This window comes from Lagenorhynchus albirostris, chromosome 20 (genome assembly GCF_949774975.1).
Source record: "Lagenorhynchus albirostris chromosome 20, mLagAlb1.1, whole genome shotgun sequence".
In the NCBI taxonomy this organism is placed as follows: Eukaryota; Metazoa; Chordata; class Mammalia; order Artiodactyla; family Delphinidae; genus Lagenorhynchus; species Lagenorhynchus albirostris.
This window is the reverse complement of record NC_083114.1, coordinates 9,276,319-9,298,777: the sequence shown is the minus strand read 5'-3', so window position 1 is coordinate 9,298,777 and position 22,459 is coordinate 9,276,319. Positions and strand designations below refer to the sequence as shown.

At 51.3% G+C, this 22,459-nt stretch overlaps 1 protein-coding gene across 2 annotated transcripts; it reads right to left on the bottom strand.

Moving 5' to 3' along the window:
• Positions 1-288: 288 nt before the first annotated feature.
• Positions 289-6,305, bottom strand: YBX2 (Y-box binding protein 2). 2 transcript variants are annotated; one of them, XM_060135823.1, is made up of 9 exons: positions 5,982-6,305; positions 5,263-5,326; positions 3,810-3,843; positions 2,860-2,949; positions 1,959-2,243; positions 1,701-1,804; positions 1,254-1,452; positions 753-837; positions 289-655 (listed from the first exon to the last, which is right to left on the bottom strand). In XM_060135823.1, exons 1-8 carry the CDS (start codon positions 6,256-6,258, stop codon positions 787-789), a joined length of 1,104 nt encoding a protein of 367 aa, XP_059991806.1. In that variant the 5' UTR covers positions 6,259-6,305; the 3' UTR covers positions 289-655; positions 753-786. The 2 variants fall into 2 exon arrangements, with proteins under 2 accessions (XP_059991806.1, XP_059991807.1); XM_060135824.1 differs by having other exon boundaries at positions 1,254-1,431.
• Positions 6,306-22,459: the final 16,154 nt, after the last annotated feature.

Here is a 22,459-nt window from a genome sequence, read left to right as displayed (position 1 = left end):
CACTGCTTTCCTTAACGGTAGTAAATGCTCGGTAAGGTGACGCTGCAGGTGCCAGACGCTGCTCTCGGCACTTCAGGAAACACTCATTCTGCCAGCGAGGCATTAGCCCCGTTTCACAGATGGGAAAAGTCAACTTCACAGGGATGAAGGCACTTCTGCAGAGCTGTACAGCTAGAAACGTGGGCACAGGATCTGAGCGCAGGCCCTGCCGCCGCCCCCTCTACAGTAAGTTACCAGCGAGGCTCTGAACAGAAAAGAGGCAGAGACCAAGACAACAGGAAAGCCTGTTTTTGTTTTTACTGGAGGCTCAGGTGGCACATGACGGTTCATAAAATGGCTTCAGAGGTAGGGGGTAGTGGGGAAACAAAAAATAAACTGGGAGGGGAAAGAAAAACAACCAGGAGGAGGTAAGAGCTGGCTGGTTCCTTCTCAGCCTGATTTAGGGGAGGGAGTTGGTGACTCTGAACTATAAGGATGGATCCCTTCCTTTAACCCTTGGTCAGGGAGAGAAAAAAAAGCCAAAGGCTGTTGCTTTGGCCCTCCTGAGTCTCCAGGAAAAAGGGGAAAAGCTGGTGTTTCGATGTCATGAATTGTGGGAAAGCGGGGAGGGAGGTGCTGGGTAGGATCCAGGTCAGTTGGAAAAACTGGCAGATACCTGAGAGGAAGAGAGACCGAAAAATCACGACCAGCAGCTTATCACCACCCAGCCCCATCCCCACCCTCTTGGTACCTGTCCTGGGCCTGCCACTCACCAGATGGTGGCTCTGGGTGTCCTTCGAGTTGGAATCACTCCGGTATGCCAGTTGGGGGGTCCCCACTGTTGATGGGGGCCGAGGTCTAGAGAGAACAAGGGTGGCCGACTGAGACCCTCTTGTCCTTTGGAGCCCCCAACTTCAACCTCCTCCCACCTTTTCTCTTCCCGTTCCTCCCCCAGTTCACATCCACAGGCTGGTGCTGGGGCTCCCAGCAGAGCTGAGAGGGAGTCTGCAGGGGGTGACGTGGGCTCAACCGCCTCTGCTGGGGTTTCCTGGTGGGTTGGGGTGCCCACCAGGCGTGGACCCAGCAGCACTGTCTCTTGGGTGTCAGGCTGCGTGAAACAGGGTGGGTGGGAGCAAGGCCAGGAGGAGGGGGACAAAGAGAGGGAAGGGAAAGGAAAAGAAGACAGAAGTGGGGGAAGAAGGGAGACAGGCAAGTTGGCCACAGCCTTTTCCTTCATTCTCCCCTGCCACACACGGACAGTCCAAGGTCCTCACCTCTGGGGCTGTGGGCCGCCCGGGTCCAGGGGGCTGCTGACGTCTCCGCTGGAAGTAGGGGCGGTTTCGTGAGCGCTGGGGCTCAGGCCGGGAACCGTCAGTGGGGCCTTGGCTAGGCTTGGTCTCGCCATCCCCACTTTCTGTGGTGGGCTGCTGGGGTGGCCTGGGGTGGAAAGGCCTGGGGAGAAAAGTAGGGACCCTGAAGGGACAGGAGCCCTGTGCGGACCACGTCCCTCCCTCCCAGGGCCACCCAGCAGAGGTGGACCAGGCTGCCTCTCCGTCCCCACCCCACCCCAGCAGTGCCTGCTAACCCCTGGGCACCTCAGCCGTAATTGCTCAGCTACCCAGCCCTCATGACCACTGGCTTCAGGGCCATCCCCTTCCCATCCTCCTGTCCCCATACTGGCTGGCAAAGGGGAAGACAGAGCCCAGGACAGGGAGTCTTACCTTCGGTACCTGGGCCGGAATCTGGGTGGGGGTACCCGCTCATCTCCCTGCTGTTGGTCCCCCTCCAACGGGGCTCTCTCTTTGGGTTCTGCCCCATCAGTGCCCTGGGAACACACAAAGGCCCGGGTGAGCCAGGCGGCACCAGCTGTCCAGGCGTCTGCAGCTCTTCCCAGGCCACCATTCTGCTTCGTCTGGGGACTCTGGTCTCCAGCCTCACCAACTCTCGCAGCTGGTCCCCACGTTCCCAGTTCCCCTCACCTCTATGGGTGGCTGCTGGGTGGGGGGCCGAGGGCCTCGCACAAAGCGCCGTCGGTAGAAGAAGGGTGGTGGGCGCCGTCGTCTGGGCCGCTGCCCGGAGTCTTCAGCACGCTCCCCTTCGCTGCCTAGTTCTGTCCGGCCCGATGGAGCCTCTGCCACCATGGGTGGCGGGGCAGCTGGGCGGGGCCGGGGGATGAATCGGCGGAACCTACGTCGGTTGGGGGCATAGCGGCTGCCCTTCACTGGCACCCCGCCGGGCCCAGTTACATTAGCAGCTTCTGCGCCCTGCGGGGGGAGGTGGGGAGGAACGGGTGAGAACCTGCTCCAAAAACCAGTGCGCAACCTTCCCAGTCTTGCCTGAATCATTGTCTTCCCATCCTTCCAGCTAAATGCCCCTTTCCAGCTTTCCTCCAGGTCCTACTTCTTTCCACCCTCCCCAGAGAAAGAGTGGCAGGTGTTTGGACCCTTCTAGGAGGGACCACATCTGCAACTGGTCCTTTTGAAATAGCTGCCACTGGACCCTCTTGAGGTTTAGCCTGGAGGTGGGGTGGGGAGGGAGAAAGAGGGCTGGCAGTAGGTGTCTGTCTCCGGGAGGGCTGATTCTGAGAGGAGAATGTGGGCACGGGCCCCGCGTGGAGAACAGGCATGGGAGTATTTGGTGAACTATACAAAGAAACCCAGATACTGCTGACTGGTGACAGCGACACGTTCTTTAGGACATCCCTTGGAGTGGCCAGAACGTTAAGGATGACAAGGTCTGCGTGAGGACACAGTCCTGGTCCTACAGCCTGGGCTGCTGGGCCAGAGGAGGAGCTGGCCTGAGGAGGCCAGAGCCTCAGGGGACTTCCAGGCCACCCTCCCACGGCTTGGTGGGCTCTCCATCCCACCGCAGCCCTCGAACCTTCTCTCCTTCCACGACATCGAACTCCACAGTCTCCCCATCTCCAACGCTGCGCAGAAACTTCCTCGGGTTGTTTCTTTTAATAGCTGTCTGGTTAGGGAAAGGCCAGGAGAAAGGTGAGGACAGCCAGCCGGGAGTCTCTCGCGCCCCTGCTGGGTCCACCACCCAATTTCATTCTTTTCAAAATTTTATTGAATACTTGTGGGCTGGGGCTGGAGGGTGGAGCAAGGAGAAGGCAGTCAAAGTTTAGCGGGGGAAAAGCCACAGACTAGCGGCTTTCAAACAACTGTGCAGTTCACCATGGTCCCCAGAACACACTCCCTCCTCCCCCACCCCTCAAGGATTTCAAGAAGGGAGGCAAGAAACATGAACTCAAAAGCAAAACAAAAAGCTGAGAGAGTCTTAAGTTGCAAAGTGGGTAAAACGTACTGTGCTTCTTACCTCAATCCCACTGAGAGCGCTCTCCACCAAAGCAGTGGTTCTCAAACTGTGCGTGCATCACAAACACCTGGAGAGCTTGTAAAAACAGGCTGCTGGTCCCTCCCCCAAGCCTGATTGATTCGCTAGGACTGAGGTGGGCCTGAGAATTTGGATGTCAGGTGATGCTGCTGTTGCAGGGACCACACTTTGAGAACCACTGCACCCAAGTAGCGCAAGCCTGTGTCCTTTCCCTTGGACACCGCCTGTAATTCATTCTAAGGGTGTTCACAGGTCCCAGTAGGTAGTGAGCGTGCCATGCCCAGAGGGCAACAGGTACGTTTCTTACAGAGACAACCCAACACAAGTGGGGCCAATGCAGTTAATACAGGCACCTGAGGCGGGTGGATGGGGGAACTATTTCCGGGTAGGAGATGAAAGCTGGAGAAACATGATCTGTGCTGCTAAGGATAAGGGCAAAAGCCATCAAAGAGGGCGGGTTCCTCCCCTCAGAAAGTCAACCTAGCTCTTACCTGGTGAACAAAGACATCCTCCTTGGTGTCATTCCTGCAGGACAGGATGGGTTGTTAGGGGGTGACTTTGGTAAGGCGCTCACCTCCACTGAAGCCTCCCTAGCTGCCATTCCTAAGACTTGTGGCCCCATCCTCTCCACCTTCCACGGCAGCTTGGGGTGAAACAGGGCCCAGGGAGTGAGACAAGAGCCAGCGGGGGCCCCCTGAAGCTGGTATGAAACAAATATCCCTAAAACCTCCATGAAAAACCTGGGCTTCACGAGGAAAGGGCTGTGGGGGGAGGCAAAGGCACCTTGAAGGAGCTGGGCCAGATTTCACCTGCTGAGCACTCCACCCTCTACCCCAGGGCACCTTAGAACCTGGTGGTGCTGGGTATAACTGTCCCCAGCCAACAACCCCTCTTCCCCAACCCACATCACGGGTGGAAAATTCCACTCGGTTTCCTTCCTTCTATAGTCAAGGAGGGAGAAAGTGGGGACGGGAGTTGAGGTGCAGAACACGTTTGAGGAGGGGAAAATGGGTCAAGAACTTGCTCCAAACAGCCACAAAACTGTGTTCTCAGCCTGGAGGTGAACCCCAGGCCCCCTCTCAACACACCAAGAAATCAAGGATGAGAGAGAACATTCGATCTGTCACGACCTTGCCTATCACCCCAGTTTATCCTAGCACCCCAATGGGGGAGGGGTGAGGTCTTCCCTCAGAACCTCCCAGGAGTCCTCATTTCCAGAATTAGAGAGGGACCCTTCCCTAGAACAAGTGTTCTAGCTTTAAAGCACTTAGATCTGCACAAAGGTCAGCCTGCTAAGAGGGAACTGGGACCTCCCAGGAGGTCTGGGCTCGGCAGGGTGCCTGGGCTGGGGAAGGCCCTCTGGGAGAGACCTGGCTCCGCTCAGAATCCGCCACTACGCCCCGCCCAGTGCGGGGGCGGGGGTGGGTGGGTGGGTGGGAGGGGCTGCGGGACTGAAGGAAAGCAGCAGCCTCGGGCTGTGCTGGCGCCTCCCTTCCCCAACCCCCACCGGACGCAGTCCCATCAGGTGGGGGATTGATTCAACGAGCTAACAGCTCCGTTAGGGAGATGAGTTATGAGAGTGCTAAGTGTGCTGCCCTAAACAGGAAATGAGTGAGGATTCCAGCCCGGAGGCACAGAGAGCAGGTACATTCTGCCACAAAGGCGGCGGCAAACTAAACCAGAAGGTGACCCAGACAGGCTTGGGAGGGTCAGAACCAGGTTTGCCAACTTCTTAGATCATTAACCCTCTGCTGCCCTTGAAGATGTGGAGGCGGCTTCGTCTTGCCCACATCTGTGCTGTGGTTAAAGACTTTCAATCAGCGTCAGCTGGACATTGCAACCATGTGCCTTGGTAGGGGTAGGGATGAAGCTGGAAAGGTGTCCAGTCCCACAGGCCAGTTTGGAAGGCACCCATTCCACCCCCTCCCTGGGTTCCTCAGATACCTGTTGATGAATCCGTAACCATTCCGCACGTTGAACCATTTGACAGTGCCCAGGACTTGGATTGCTGCCAGGCAGGGATGCAGTGGGGACAGTAAGATGGGGAAAGAGATGGAGTTCGACTCAGTTTTGAGACACTCCAAAATCTAGTCTACCTCCCTATTACCTATTAAGCTTAACTTCACGCCAACCAGGTTTCACCCAGTAGCTTCAAGGCATTCTTACCCCAGTTCCACTACGTAAATGGAAGCGCCCATACAGGAGGGCTCAGACTTTCAAAACTTCCGATTCTAAGGCACGTTCCTCACATCCTACAAATCAAGGCCCTTCACCTAGAACCGGGTACTCACCTGGTCCACGAACTTCCGCCCTCAGGTCATAACTGAGGGTCTCTCTAGCCCTCCCAGTGTAAGGGTCACTAGTGCACTTGCTTCCTGGTCCCAGAGATTTACCTAACACTAACTCGAGTCATCAAGGCCAAAAGTCTCCCGCCCCGGGGGCGTGGCCAGACCCTACCAGACTAACCACGCCCTCCCGCCCAAGAACTGCAGGATTTCCCACCAGGGGAACCCACTTCGGTCCGCTGGCCTCAGCCTAGCTAGTCCTTTGAGTCTCGAGCCAAACCGGCCTTCGGCTTTCCGGACCCCACCGGGGTCCACGATGCCCCTCCCCCAGCCCGCCGACCCCCTTAGAGCAGCCCTGGCGCGCGCCCCGCCCCTCACCCAGCACCGGCTTGTCCGCCTGACTCCGGGCCGGGGGCGCGGGGGTCCCCGAGGTCGCCGTCGCTGGGTTGCCAGGGGTGCGGGGGCCCGGCGCCGAGGGGGTCCCAGCAGCGGGGCCCGAGGAGGCTGCGGCTCCGACTCCGCCCGCCCCGCTGCCTGCTTTCTGCGACTCCCCTGCGGGCACCGGAACCACCACCGCTACCACCCCTGCCGCCGTCGCGGGCACCGTGGCCGCGGGGGCCGCTGTCGCCACCACTGCCGCCTCCGCCTCGCTCATCCCGCCGGGCCCAGTACCGGCCCCCGCCGCCACCTCCTCCTCCTCCGCCGCCACCGGCCCGGCCCCTCCCCCTGGCTCGCGAACCCACTGCCAGGCTTGGTCCTCGCGCCCCGAGCCTCGCCTGCACGCCGGCAGCGGGCCCTGAGCCGAGGCCAATCGGAGCCCGCAGCCACGGCGCGCGCAGGCCCCGCCTCCCGGCCACAGGCCAATCCTAGCGAAGCTACCCCCCCAGGCCAGCACGCCGGCCCCGCCTCCTGAACTTGGCGAGGAGGCCGAGGCCCCCGCCCGCAGCCTTGTAAGTACACCTGGGCCCCGCCCCGTTGCCGTCACGTGACCCACCACAGCCCAACCCATTGGCCGACGGCCTCTTTCCCTTCCCCCCGCCCCTTTCCACCGGCCGCGGGAAATCAAACGGGCTGGTCGCGCCCCAACCGCCACCTGGCCTCTGCACGAAGGGCGGGGCGGGGCGGGGCGGGGGGCGCAGCTCCAAGGTTGCCTCTGACGACCCGGGCGGGGGGCCTGAGCCCGCAGCCTCGGTCCCGGCTGTGAGCGGCACCGCTCGCTTCCACTCTCGAGGCCACGCTTGCCCGCACAGCGCCAGGTGTGGTTGCTTTCTCCCAGCCCGCCTGACCCTCTCCCTAGAGGATGACCCACACACCCTGGCCTGCGGGATCAGCCCGCGCGGCCAGCCAGACTTTCCCAGCTCACGGTTGCTCTCACAAGCCGAGGACTCTCACACTTTAGTTTGTTTTTGAGGTATAATTTACATACAGCAAAATGCACAACTCTTCGCTGAGTTTTGATAAACGTGTTCATCCATGTAATCAACACCTTAATCAAGGTGTTTTTCCCTCGCTCTGGGAGGTTCCCTCGAGCCCCTTCCGGGCAGGTCCAACCTCCGCACAAACCACCGCTGTTCTGATGTTTTCCACCCGAGATCAGTTTCAGGGTCCACAGTGCTGGGCGCTTTGGTCTCCGGCTAGGTGGGGCCTCCGTCTCCAGCTCCTCGCCCTCTCCCTGGCTGCTCCCTCCGCCTTCTTCCTTTTATCCAACTGGCCAGGCTCTTCGGACTCAAGGCAGTTTCGTCTGCCTCCATGTCTCTCAGGGTGACTTGGCTTCAAGTATCAGCTTACATTTCACTCCTCACTATCACTTCTTTACTTTTCTCATGGCATTTTTTGAAATATGAAATTGCCTATTTATACTATTCCTGCCCACTCCGAAACTCTTAAGCCGTGAACTCCACAGCAAAAACCGTGTAGTTATGCCTGACTCCTGGAACAGTGCCTGGCATAACACTGGCACGCAATATTGCTTGAGCAAATGAATGGTCCCCATTCCACAGATGAAAAAACTGAGGCCCTGTGCGAGGCTTGCCCCGGGTTTCTCGGGAGTCCAGGTGTCCGGCCCGGGAGACGCTATCTCTCTCCCAGAAAGATGCGGTCCCCGACCCGGGCAGGACGCGTATTTTTAGCAGGGACAGCACGCCCCCGGGCAGCACACGTGCCCCCAGGCTCTGCCCGGCCCCACGTGCGCTTCCGCAGCCCCGAAGTCCCCCGCCAGGCCAGCGTCCGCTTTCCAGACGGCGGCCGCTGCCAATCCCGGTGCCGGCGCGCCCTCTGCCGGCCGCTTCGGGAGGCCGCCCGCCCCGGCTTCCTCTCTGTCCTTCCACCGCTACCCCGCTAGCCCCACCGCTCCCACCCTTTCGCAGTTGAAGATTCTGTTTCCCGGGGCATCGGGCACCAGAAAAAGAGAAAAGATGCGAAAACAACTAAATCAAGGCGAGGCCGTGAAGGATAAAGAAATGACCACCCTCTTTTAGACTATTAAGGACCAACTTACCTGTATCCAGCCCTGAGCTCAAGGAATTCGAGAAGCATGAGACCAAGGCTGGGGGGAGGCAAGCAAGGTAACTCACAGTGTGACCCCGGCAACCAAAGAATCGCGTGGAAGGTACAGAGGGAGCTCAGGTGTGGACTGGTTAACTGTAAGGTTAGAAGGTGAGAGAGAGGAAGCTAACAGAAAGGGTGAGCCCTATTTGTAGTAAAATTAAAAATATGTCAGGAGATCAAGGGTGCTGCAGGAAAAGTACATTTGGCCGACAGCACCGAGACATGAAACAATACTTAGACATACAACAGTTACATACTCTCTATCTCCATGGATAAGAAGTAGCAGATGCCACAGAGATTTGCAATTAATATCCCTGTTCAGTTGAAGGGTTTGTGCATGTAATTTTCTGGTTATTTAATTTCACACACACACACACACACACACACACACACACACACTCACACACACCCCTCAAGGCATACGGGATCTTAGTTCTCCCACCAGGGATCGAACCCGTGCCCCCTGCAGTGGAAGCCCAAATTCTTAACCACTGGACTGCCAGGGAAGTCCCTATTTAAATATTTTTAAGTACTATAGATAACAAGGGCTCCAGGCATTCTTGTGAAAAGCCTTCCTCCTCTTACTGTCCCTCTCTTTCTGTCATTTCCTGCCCACCTGCAATCTGGCCTATCTTGTTCACTGTTAAAAATAAATAAATAAATAAAACAAAACCCCTACCTCCTAACTCTTGCTCTACACCTCTCCATCAAATTAACACAAAACTTCCTGAAGAAAGGCTCTACTGTCTCTACTTCCTCATCTTTCTTTCACACCCCACCAACCCAAACCTGGTTTCTGTCCCCACCACTCCACTGAGATGGCTTCACCAATGGTCCACACCCTCTTCTTAACTGAGACATTTGGAGCCTGGTTTTGGGTTCTCTTTCAACTCCATCTGCAGAAGTGGTCCTGCCAAAGCTTCCACAGCTTCACCTTCCCCCATGCCCTGATACCTCTCCTTCTGTGGCTTGTTCTCCACCAGCCTCAATCTTTCCTGGACTGTCTTCTCCTGTCACCCCCCTTCTATAGGTAATTTTATCCATTCCCCTGGTTTTGGTGACCATCTGCTACTGATGGCTCTTAAACCTGTGTGTCTCCAGCCCTGAGTCTTTCCCACCTTCTAGCAGACTCTGAGCCAGACATCCTCTAGCCAATTGCTTCTCAGGCTTCTGAAACGTAAGTCCTCATCCAGGCTCCTCTTTTTCCCCCTCCCATGCTGAGGTATGTCGCCACTTACCCACAATCATTCCTTAGTGCCCATTCCTCCTTTGTAGAACAGTTTCCCCTGGATGCCCAGGCTCAGCACAGCAAAGGTGAAGATTTATGGTATCAAACTGAGATATGTGAAAGATTTACAAGATGCTGTTGCCTCGCTTTACCCTTAGTACCAAACACTACCAGCGACTTCCGCCTCTAACTTTCTCCTTGCTGCCCAAATCAAGGTCTATTGCTTCTTCTGTCTGCTAATACCTGCTCTCTTATTTCTCAGCTGCTACCAAGAGAGTGTTCCATACCTACAGCCCCTCCCTCTCTTGCCCCATTTGCTCTTTAGCTACTGTTAGCTCTGCCCTCTCCTTTTCCAGGTTCTGCTAGCACTCCGCCAAATCCTTGACCTTTTCTCTGCCCTCTACGTCCTGTCCTACCTACTATATCTGATATTACTTACTGCCTCCTTCTTGAAACCTCCTCCTTGTATTTTTTTTAACCTAATTGCAGTAAGAGTCAATATTTATTGAGCACTAAGTATGTGCCACATGCTGTGTTAAACACTTTAAATGTCTTCAGTCATTTACTCCTTCCAGCAGCCCTGAGAAGTGGATACTAGTATAATTATCCCCATTTTCCAGATAACAAAACAGAGGAATAGTGAAGTTAAGCAACCATCCTAAAATCACACAGCTCTTGAACAAGCCAAGCTGAGAATCCAGTGCAGACCAGCCCAACTCCAGAGGCCATCTTCTTTCTTTTTTAATATTTACTTATTTATTTATTTTGGCTGCGCCAGGTCTTCGTTGTGGCACGCGGGATCTTCGTTGTGGCATGTGAACTCTTAGCTACGGCATGTGGGATCTAGTTCCCTGACCAGGGATCGAACCCGGGCCCCCTGCGTTGGGAGCTCAGAGACTTAGCCACTGGACCACCAGGGATGTCCCCCAGAGCCCATCTTCTAAGTCGCCAACCTCCTTCCACTGTGCTGGGACTATACTTTCCCATCTTCCCCAACAATCCTTTGACCCCCACATTCCCTCTAGTACTTTCCATATGTCAGGCTTTTCCTTCGAAACTAATTTTTTTAAATTTATTTTTTATTGAAGTATAGTTGAATTACGATGTTGTGTTAATTACTGCTGTACAGAAAAGTGACTTGTATACATTCTTTTTCATATTCTTTTCCATTATGGTTTATCACAGGATAGTGAATATAGTTCTTTGTGCTCTACAGTAGGACCTTGTTGTTTATCCATCCTATATATACCAGCTTTTGAAACTACATTTCTTAAAAGACTGTTTCCATCACCCAGGCTCTGCTTCTTCCCTTGGGAGGGGGGAGGGGCATGAGGAAAGACACTGACATCTGCCCTGTCACTTAGTTCAATGGACCCTTTTTTTGCCCTTGTTCCTCCACCTCTGTCTATGTGACAGATGTAACTGGAGACCATCTCCTTCTCAGACTTCTTCGTGGGCTCCTCAAGCTTTTATTTGCTAGAGTCCCCAGTTCTTCTGTTCTGACTCTGTCACCTTTGGGGAACTTGTCCACTTCCACTGCTTCAGCTATGACCTGTTACAGGTAGAATTGTGTCCCCCAAAATATACGTTGAAACCCCAACCCCTGGTACCTGTGAATGTGACCTTATTTGGAAATAAGGTCCTTGCAGATGAAATGAAATCAAGATGAAGTCATTGGGCTGGGCCCTAATCCATATGACTGGTGTCCTTATAAGAGGAAACTACCACGTAAAGACAGACACATAGGGACAATGCCATGCGATGACAGAGCAGAGACGCCAGTGCTATAGCTGCAATCCAAGGAGTGCCTGGGCTACCAGAAGCTGAAAGAGGCAAGGAAGGATCCTCTTTTCAAGACTTGGAAGAGAGGGCAGCCCTGCCAACATCTTGATTTCAGACTTCTATCCTATAGAACTGTAAGAACAAGTTTCTGTAGTTTTCAGCACCAAGTCTGTGACACTTTGTTACAGCAGCCCTAGGAAACCAATAAACAACCCAAACACAGATGACTCCCCAGTCTATGCCGCTAGCCCAGACCACCCTCCCGAGCTCCAGATCTGTGATGCCCAGCTGCCAACTGGAACTCTCCGGGGTCCCCTGTCTCGGGAAAGGGCTCCAGTATATCTGGCTGTGGTGATATGCACTCTGCTGTGCTTACCTGTTTCATGGTCTCAGCATTTCTCACCTGCATCCTCCAAAATTGCCCCCCTCCCATCCACTTTTCACGAAGCACCCCACAAGCAAAATAGCCTCCCAGTCATTCTGTCCTAACCCTGCCTTTATTTTCACTGTAGTATTTATCAGTACCTGATAGTTTCTTGTTTTTAATGTATATAAGCTTGTGTTCTTGGCTGGCTTCTTCACTGCTGTATTCTAAGCATCTAAAACTGTACCTGGCATCTGGTAAGTGGCCAGTAAAGAGTTGACTGAATGAAAGAAGAAAGCCAGAAAGATCTTTCTAAAATGCTTTTTTTTCTCAGTACAGATCTGTCGTCACAGAAAGTTCTAGCAGACAGCACTGTTACACAACGCTCTCTTTCAACCTCAACTTCCATGATACTAAATCCGTTCTCAAAGTTCCAGGGATTCCCTGTTTGAATTAACTTCACTGACATTTATTGAGTACTTTCCTCCGACCATGTGGTGGGGAAGGCAGGGTGGATGGAATGATCACCACAGCGCTCCTTAGCAACTCTGTGTGTCTTCTAAAAATAGTTCAGGTGGGGAATTCCCTGGCACTCCAGTGCTTAGGACTCTGGACTTCCACTGCAGAGACTGGGTTCGATCCCTGGTCAGGGAACTAAGATCTCATAAGCCGGGCGGTGCAGCCAATAAATAAATAAATACATAAATAAAAATAGTTCAGGTGGTTTACAATAAAATATGCCTGTTCATTTATTTCCTCAACAAGCATTTAGTGAGCACTTTCTGTGCGCCAAGGTGCTATAAAAGGTGCTGGGAAGACACTTATTCAGTGGTGAATAAGACACTCCCTGCCCTCACACCACTTACAGTCTAGTAAAGGAGGTGATGAAATAAGTCAACAGATATACATGATAATAACAGATGTAATCAAAGCCATGAAGGAAATGCACAGATTGGTGTGGTGTGTAGGATAGGAGGCTGTAAGGGGATAATCTAGAATTAGGCCACCAGGAAGACGCTGCTGGGAGATGTGTCACAGTTTATGCTGTGACCTGAAGGATGAGAAGAAGACAGCCAAGTGTTGGGATTAGGGAAGAGAGTTCCAGGCACATGAAAAAAAAGATTAATGCAAAGGCCCTGACGCAGAAAAGACATGAGCCTATCAGAGGAAAATGTTTAGTGAACAAGGTGGAGGATGAGATAGGCAGGGCCAGATTAGCCAACGCTTTGGAACCTGGATTTTATCCTAAGAGTGATGGGAAGTCTTTGAAGGGTTTTATTTTTATTTAAAATTTAAAATAAATTAATAATTTATTTGGCTGCGTTGGGTCTTCGTTGCGGTGCGTGGGCTTCTCATTGCAGTGGCTTCTCTTGTATCAGAGCACGGGGTCTAGGCATGCGGGCTTCAGTAGTGGCAGCACACAGGCTCAGTAGCTGTGGCTCACAGGCTCTAGAGCGCAGGCTTGGTAGTTGTGGCACACACACTTAGTTGCTCCGTGGCATGTGGGATCTTCCCAGACCAGGGCTCGAACCCCTGTCCCCTAGCACTGGCAGGCGGGTTCTTAACCACTGCGCCACCAGGGAAGTCCCCTTTCAAGGGTTTTAAAAGGGGGAATGAGTGATATGGTCTAATTTATTATTTTTTAATAAACTTCATTTTTTTTAATTAAAAAAATTTTTTTTGGCCACACTGCATGGCTTGCGGGATCTTAGTTCCCTGACCAGGGGTCCAACCTGCGCCCTCGACAGTGAAAGCACCGAGTCCTAACCCCTGGACCACCAGGGAATTCCCAAAACTTTATTTTTTAAAGCAGTTTTAGATTCACAGCAAAATTAAGTGGATGATACAGAGATTTCTCGTATACCCTCTGCACCCATGCATGCACAGCCTCCCCTACTTGACTTACATTTTAAAAATATTACTTGGCTGCTCTGGGGAAAATAAACTGGAGGGAGGCAGAGGTGATGGGGCCGCGGATTAGTGAGGATGGAGAGAAATGGACGCGTTTGAAGTACATTTTGGAAGTAGTGTCTGCAGGGCTTGGTGGTGGACTGGATGTGGCGGTGAGAGAAAAGGAATCACAGAATCTAGGGTTTTAGCTTGAACGTGGGCAGATGCTGATGCTATTTATTTCCACGAGAAACCCTGGCAAGAGGAACATAGTCCGGGGCTTGGTTTGGGGCTTGTTTGAAACATCCAAGAAGAGCGCTCAGGCAGGCAGTTTGAGGGATGCGTCTGCAGCTCAGGAGAAAGTTGAGGCTGGAGCCCCGCGCAGATGGGAGTTACAGCCCTAGGTCAGGCTGAGCTCCCTATGAAGTAAGTGTTGAACTCTCTATTGTCACAGATGAGGAGATAGTTCCAGAGAGGCTAAGTGACTGGGCCAAAGTGATGTACCGAATTGAATCTCGGAGACAGAGTTTTGGGTGAAGTAGAAAAGAATAGCCTTATTGCTTTGCCAGGCAAAGGGGGACACAGCGGGCTCATGCCTCTCAGAATTGTGTGTCCCAACCCATGAGGAATTGGTGAGGAGTTTTTATAGCAATGGATCAAGTGTAGGGTTGCTGATAAGATTAGAGTGTGTGCAGGGCTTGCACTCCTTTCATCTTGTCTCAGGTGGTCTCCTAATTTTTTTTTTTTGGCCTGGCATGCGGGATCTTAGTTCCCCGACCAGGGATTGAACCTGCACCCTCTGCAGGAGTCTTAACCACTGGACCAGGGAAGTCCCTGCTTTCCTAATCCTGATTGACTTCTCTGGTTCCTTTAATGTTGCCTCAGGTGGTTTCTTGGCTGCCTCTCCCTTGTCTCTGTCTGCATCCTCTCCCTTCCCGAGGAGCAACTGTTTGAATCTGCCCTTTGGAACCCAGGGAAGGTCATGGAGGCTGGAGTCTGTTCCCTACAAACAAGAAACAGGGGACAGAAAGGCTTCCATGCCCAGGAGCCCCACAGGGTCCTGCTCGGTTTCAAAAGCTACACAGTGTGAGTGGCCCGGGAGGGGGAAGGGCATGACTGTGTTGGGAGGTGCAGGAGGCCTGCAGAGGCTCTGGCGAGGAACAGCTGGGATGCGGAGGTTGGAACCTAAATCCCGCAGGCCTCGAATCCAGGCAAAAATCCTGTCCTGAATCCAGAGGCGCCTGAATGATGTCTAAAGCGCTTTACTGTGTTCTTCTCGGTGGAATTGACTCTTCTCAGAGGACTAACCCCTTTGGTGAGGATTTAGTCCTCCCTGGCAGGCTGCAGAAGACAGTGGGGGTAGTTTGGTCAGATCAAACTCTGACATTACAGCTCAGTCTGGGGAGCCCAAGCAGCCCCTACGATGGGCTACGCAGATGAACTGCCGGGCAGACTTGAGGAACTTCCTCTTCAGGGTTGGCAGGAGGGGAGACTCCCTCCTCTCTAAACAGGCAGGAGATGGGCCTCAAGCAGGGGGAATCCTCTTTCTTTCTTTTTTAAATTAAATTAAATTAATTAATTAATTAAGGCTGCATCGGGTCTTAGTTGCGGCACGCGGGATATCCATTGAGGCATGCCGGATCTTTCATTGTGGCAAGCGGGCTTCTCTCTAGTTGTGGCGTGCGGGTTTTCTCTTCTCTAGCTGTGGCACGCGGGTTCCAGAGCGCGTGGGCTCTGTAGTTTGCGGCACGTGGGCTCCAGTTGAGGCGTGCGAGCTCAGTAGTTGTGGCGCGAGGGCTTAGTTGCGCCTCTGGAATGTGAGATCTTATGTCCCAGACCAAGGATCCAACCCATGTCCCCTGCATCGCACGGCGGGGAAACTTCTTTCTTGTCCAACTTCCATCTCTAAAGCTGGTTTCCCCTTTGTGAAACTAGGAGTTCGTGAGTCCCACTCATCTCTGAGTTGCCCAGTCCCCTTTTCCTTCAAAGAACAAATTGGGGGCACCAGTGCCAAGAAGAGTCAGTTATTTTAAGCTGAACCGAGCATCGTAAAGACGAGGAGAGGTGAACACAGGAGAGAGAAGGGCATGCAGGTCTTGGACCTGTTTCCTGGCAGGTCAGGACAAGGTGGCTCTGATGTGTGCCCTGAGTAGACTCTTTAATCTCTAACTTCAACTCACATCTCACTGTTTTTGATTTCGTTTTGTTTTTGAGATATAATTGACATATATTATATTTGTTTCAGATGTGCAACATAGTGATTTGATATATGTATAGATTGCAAAATGATTATCACACTCTATCTAGTTAACATCCTTATCACACTATATCTAGTTAACATCCATCACCACACATAGTTACAATTTTTTCTTCTTCCTGTGATGAGAACTTTGAAGCTCTACTCTTAGCAACTTTCAAGTATACAATACAGTGTAATTAGGTATAGTCACCATGCTGTACATTACATCCTCAGGACTTTTTACTTTATAATTGGAAGTTTGTACCTTTGACCCCCTTCACCCACCTGCCACATCTCACTGGTCTTTTTTTTCCATGCCACATGGCATGCAGGATCTTAGTTCCCCAACCAGGGATTGAATGCATGCCCCCTGCAGTGGAAGTCTTTTTTTTTTTTCCACATTCTCAACTTTATTTCCCATCCTAGTGATGGCTCCTCTGTACAGTGTAGGAAAGGGACCCCCACCAGGGGTGCGGAGAGACAGTGTAGGCCGCACTTGACCGTCAGTGAAGGTGACGAGGATGACCAGAGACTGGCAACCACACAACAGGAAGCCAGGGGTGGCCCTTCCAAGTCTTATCAAGGACCCAGAGTGGGTTTCAGAGCCCCAAGGGCCTAACAGTACGATTCCCAGAAGCCAAGGTCCGCAAGCCATCAAGGAGCGCCCAAGGCCCCAGTGAGGCCTAGAGGGCCAGGGTGTCTTTGATGAGCCTGCGCATGGTGTTGGTGACGGAGGAGCCCAGGGTGTCGGTGATTTGGAAGGAGATCTTGTAGAAGTAGGGCTGCACGTCCCGCAAACCTGTGTCACACACGTTGTCCACCTCCGACTGCGAGGGCATCTTGGACGTGTCCTCGTGCCGGTTCATCACCTCTACAATGTTGGTGATCTTCTTGCAGAACTTCTCACCCACCTTCTCCCGGCAGATCTGCCGCCCCCTGCAGTGGAAGTCTTAACTACTGAACCACCAGGAAGGTCCCCTCACTGGTGTTTTGTTTTTTTTTTTAATAAATTTATTTATTTATGGCTGTGTTGGGTCTTCATTGCTGTGCACGGGCTTTCTTTAGTTGTGGCGAGCGGGGGCTACTCTTTGTTGCAGTGAGCGGGCTTCTCATTGTGGCTTCTCTTGTTGCGGAGCACGGGCTCTAGGCGCACAGGCTTCAGTAGTTGTGGTGCACGGGCTTAGTTGCTTCACGGCATGTGGGATCTTCCCAGGCCAGGGCTCGAAGCCGTGTCCCTGCATTGGCAGGCGGATTCTTAACCACTGCGCCACCAGGGAAGCCCCCCTCACTGGTCTTAAAACCCTCTTTCTTCTTGATTCCCGCTGAGCATCTGGCAGTTTCTCTCGGGCTCAGATTGCTGCCCCTCCTCATTCATTCACTCATTTATTTATTCATTCTATAAACATTCAGAGCTAGCCACGTGTCAGGTTCTGTGGTGGGTGTGGGGACTACCCTGCTCACACAGAGCTCAGCGTCTGGAGAGGGAGACAGACATATTGTCTGTAGGACAGGTGATGGGTAGGAGTGAGCACAGGGGCCATGAGCAGAGAAGATGCCATTCAAGTTAGCCTGGGAGTGTCAGGATGGCATGGGCTGGAGGTGAAGCCAGACCTCAGTGCTGAAAGGCACACGAGAAATGGCCAGGTGGAGAGAGGGGAGGCAGGAATGGGATTTGGAGTGACCAAGTGACTGTGGGCCGGTGCACGGGCCCTGGACCCAGGATGCAGCAAGGGTAGTCCTGTTTGAGGATTGAGGCCCTAACCTGCCCCTTGGATCTTCCTTCTCTCAACACAGAGGCCATCTGCCCTTCAGTTCCTCTCTTATACCTTGAGATATTCTTTTTGGTTTTTTTGGCCTCGCGGCTTGCGTTCCCGACCAGGGATTGAACCCAGGGCTCCTGCAGTGGGAGTGCAGATTCCTAACCACTGCACCGCCAGGGAATTCCCCTTTGAGGTGTTCTTTTCATGGGTCTAGACCAGCCAAGAAGTGTTGATACCCAGCTAATTTTGCTTTATCCCTTGCCCACCAAGTTCCCAGACCTTCCCTCACCCTGTTGAGGGCCGATCTTTCTCCAGGTTCCTCAGCTCGGGTGTCTCCCTGACAAAAGAACTGCCGGGCTTCCAGGCTGGGTTTGGCCCCTCTGGGTGCTCACTCAGCCCCCACGTGCCCTGCTGTCGGCCGCATGGCCCTGCTCTGCAGTTGCCCGGCTACCTTTTTTAAAAAATATATTTATTTATTTATTTGCTTGCACCAGGTCTTAATTGCAGAAGGTGGGCTCCTTAGTTGTGGCATGCAAACTCTCAGTTGCGGCATGCATGTGGGATCTAGTTCCCTGACCAGGGATTGAACCTGGGCCCCCTGCATTGGGGGCACGGAATCGTAGCCACTGTGCCACCAGGGAAGTCCCCTGGCTACCTCTTCAGTCTGACCACAGGGCTTGGCCCAGAACGAGCCTCAGTTTCTACCTGGAGAGCGAATGACTGAGCAAACGAATGATCTAATGCTCTAGAGTCATTTGCGATGGGCTCACTGAGTTTCCTTCTTCTGTGAACTGGGTCCCTGTTCCGTCCTCAGACCTATTCCCTACTTGCTTGGTCCAGTTTCTAAGAAACTTTCTGGCTTCTCTCCCTAGCACCTGGGTTCTGCAAGGCCTCTGGGAATGGGGGGGTGGGGAGAACTCCTGGGCCTTTCCTCCAGGCCCAGAACCACTCCAGTCTCATTCTTCTCCATCTCCACCCTCTTTTTCTTAACTTCCACAGAAGCAAGGTCAAAATCACGGAAGATCCCTCAGGCATTTTCTCAGGGCTTCTCCTCCTACTCTCATACCAACTGCTGTTCATAAACCCATCAGTCACTGGTGGTAGACAGGTACTGGCCTGAGCACACGGGCTAATGTTATACATTTGTTTATTATCTGATAATCTCCTCCTCCCAACTGTGGGGCAGGGACCATAGTGCTAATCTCACCACCCTTGTATCCCAAGTATCTGACACTTAATGGACTCAGTAAATATGAACTGAATGAATGGATGACTGAGTGAATGCACTCAAGGTTTCTCTGCTGATCCCAGCAGCTGAGTGCTGTAAGAGCGGGTCCAGGAACGTCCCGCCCCCTCACCCACACCTAAGCGTTACCCATTTGCTCATCCTCAAGCTTCACTTCGTCTGTTTGACTTTTTTTTAACTTTGTTTTGTTTTGGCCGCGCCACACGGCATGTGGGAGCTTAGTTCCTCCCTCCACCAGGAATCGAACCCACGCCCTCAACAGTGAAAGCGCAGAGTCCTAACTCCTGGACCGCCAGGGAATTCCCAACAACACATTTTTTTTTCCATCAATTTGGTAAGAGTTTATTTAGGTTTTCTATTTCTTTGATTTAATTTTGATAAATTGTATATATGTATACACATACATTATATATTTCAGGAAATTGTCCACTTAGACTGTTTACAAATGTATTAACAAAGAACGGTCTGAAGCACTTTGATTATGGAAAATGTCAAACATGCATAAGGAGAAAAGAGTATCATAAACCCATTTCCCATCCCCTAACTTTAGCCTTATCTATACCTCTTCCCACTTCTGCCTCTCATGTATTATTTTGAGACAAACTCCAGAGATATCATTTCACATGTAAATAGTTCCATATGTACTGTTAAAGACGACTTTAAAAAATAACCTCATATTAGCACACCAAACAAATGAATAATTTCCTAATATAAAATACCAGTGTTCAGACTTCTAATTGTCTCTTAATGTTCCCACCCTTTTGTAGTTTGTTTGAGTCCAAACTCACTCATTTGACTTACATTTTTTAATCTGTAGTTTCCCCTGCTGGTTTTCTTTTTCCCTTTGTAATTTATTTATTGAGGAAATGCTCATTTTTTTTTCTTTTGTTCAGCAAGTCTTCTTCATAGTTTGTCTTATAATGGTTTCTAATCTCAGCTATAGTTGATTTATGACCTTTTCCACTTCTAACATAGTTTATGTCTTTTTTTTCTAGGTCGATCTTGCCAGAGGTATGTCTATTGTTATTATTTTTTTAAACAAAGGACCAGCTTTAGCTTTTCCAACAACACATTTTTAAAGTAACAGCTTTATCAGGATATTCATATACTAACAATTTAATTATTTAAAGTGTACAATTCGATGGGTTTTTTTTGTTTGTTTGTTTTTGTTTTTTTTGCGGTACGCGGGCCTGTTGTGGCCTCTCCCGTTGCAGAGCACAGGCTCTGGACGCGCAGTCTCAGTGGCCATGGCTCACGGTCCCAGCCGCTCCGTGGCATGTGGGATCTTCCCGGACCGGGGCACGAACCCGTGTCCCCTCCATCGGCAGGCGGACTCTCAACCACTGCGCCACCAGGGAAGCCCCAATTCAATGTTTTTTAATATCTGAAGAGGGCAACCATCACTCCAATCAATTTTAGAACATTTTCATCATCCTAAAAGACACCCTTTGCCCCTTCCCCCACAGTCGTTAGCAGTCCCTCCCCATGTCTTCATTTCTCCCTAACCCCTAAGCACTAGGCAACTACTCTCTACTTTCTGTCTCTATGGATTTGCCTATTCTGTACATTTCATGTAAATGGAATTACACACTACTGTATGTGGCCTTTTGTGACTGACTTTTATTTAGCATATGTTTCATGGTTCATCCATGTTGTAGCATGTACCCAGTACTTCAATCCTTTTTATTGTTGAATAAGATTTCATTGTATGGATATACTATATTTTATTTATCCTTTCATCAGTTGATGGACATTTGAGTAGTTTCTACTTTTTGGCTGTTATGAATAATGCTGCTTTGAATATTCGTGTACAAGAGTTTTCATTTTCTTTTTAATTAATTAATTAATTCACCTATTTATTTGGCTGTGTTGGGTCTTTGTTGCTGCACACGGGCTTTCTCTAGTTGCGGCGAGCGGGGGCTACTCCTCGTTGCAGTGCGCGGGGCTTCTCATTGCAGTGGCTTCTCTTGTTGCGGAGTACGGGCTGTAGGTGTGCAGACTTCAGTAGTTGTGGCACGCAAGCTCAGTAGTTGTGGCACACGGGCTTAGTTGCTCTGAGGCATGTGGGATCTTCCGCCACCAGGGCTCGAACCCGTGTCCCCTGCTTTGGCAGGCAGATTCTTAACCACTGCGTCACCAGGGAACTCCAAGTGTTTTTAAATTGAGGGTGAAATTCACATAACATAAAACTAAACATTTTAAATAAACAATTCAGTGGTATTTAGTACATTCATATGTTGTGCAACCACCACCTCTAATTCCAAAACATTTCATCACTCTAAAATAAAACCCCATGACCATTAAGCGGTTACTTCCCATTCCCCTCCCTTTTAGCACCTGGTGACCACCAGCCTGCTTTTTTTTTTTTTTTTTTTTTTTGCTGTACGCGGGCCTCTCACTGTTGTGGCCTCTCCCATTGCGGAGCACAGGCTCCGGACGCGCAGGCTCAGAGGCCATGGCTCATGGGCCCAGCCGCTCCGTGGCATGTGGGATCTTCCCGGACCGGGGCACGAACCCACGTCCCCTGCATTGGCAGGCGGACTCTTAACCACTGCGCCACCACGGAAGCCCCAGCCTGCTTTTTTTTCTATGGATTTACCTATTCTGTATATCTCATATCAATGGATTCATAGAGTATGTGACCTATTTTTGTTTGGCTTCTTTCACCTATCATGATGTTTTCAAAGTTCATCTAGGCTCTCTAAACATTTGTGTGCAAGGATTTGAGTACCTGTTTTTAATTTTTGGGGGTGGGTATATACTTAGGAGTGGAATTGTTGGGTCATTTGGACAATACATCTTTGAGAAGAGCATGAATTGAACTTTCAAACAGTGCACCCAGGAAGTTTGTTTTCCCCAAAGGAAATGGCAGAAACTTCAGAAAATTGAGTGGGAGGAGCTGGGGGTGATAGTATAATGTGCTACGTAAATGTATTAATTCAAGCTAGTGTTTGCAGTTCATATCCATCATGTCACATCTTAAACAAGAACCAGATTTAGGATTTTGGATTCCAAGTCGAGCTATTTAGCTGCTTGTCTTGTTCCATAATACTGTTGTCAACCTAGCTTACTGAAGCAAACAAGGTAGCTATGAATGTAGTGCTGAAAACCTAGGAACTAGAGGAAGAAGACTACAAACTTTCAGGAAAAGCAGCGCCTTTCTTCTCTAGAACGAGGGCCAGGGAAATTCATTCCGAGAGATAGTTTGTTTCTGGTTTCATTGGTCACTTCCCATGATTTAGAGAATGTCAGTGTAATTTGATACAGCACTCTTCTTTATAGAGAATTTTTTCTAAGGGTGCTCGTAGACAACTGTTTTGGAGACCGCAGAGAACAGCTGGGGGAAAAAGAGAAATGTCATGTAAATCTCTTTATTTTAGGATTCAGAAGTAGAATGGCCTCTATGGAAGCCATAGAGACCAACATGGACCGAGGGTTTAAACAAGATGGTGGCTGGGACAGGACCGCTCTATCTTTCTGGATGAAACTCTATGGCAGAGCAGAGTCGCACAGTTCAGAGAAGTGAAGCTGAGATGGGTGGTAACCCGACCACACGAGCGCGCTGGGAAGAGTGGAGCGTAAAGAGCTCTCTCGCGCATGTGTGGAACCAGGGGAAGTGGGAAGCGGGGAAATGGGTTTTGAGACCAAGGACCCACCCCACAGTACAAGTTTTCCGAAACGTGTGAGTCTTAAGCCCAGCTAAAGTCGAGGTGGGGCGTTTCCTAAGGCGCATGCGTTCTAGACGACACCAGCAGTACAGTGGCGTGGTCTTTTCAACGCCTGGCGTACAGACGACGTCT

Coding starts and splice junctions, on each gene's coding strand:
- YBX2 (XM_060135823.1), bottom strand. CDS start 6,258: ATGAGCGAGGCGGAGGCGGCAGTGGTGGCGACAGCGGCCCCCGCGGCC. Junction 5,327..5,981: donor GGCGGACAAGCCGGTGCTGG/GTGAGGGGCGGG, acceptor CCTGCCTGGCAG/CAATCCAAGTCCTGGGCACT. Junction 1,805..1,958: donor CCCAGCAGCCACCCATAGAG/GTGAGGGGAACT, acceptor GTGTGTTCCCAG/GGCACTGATGGGGCAGAACC.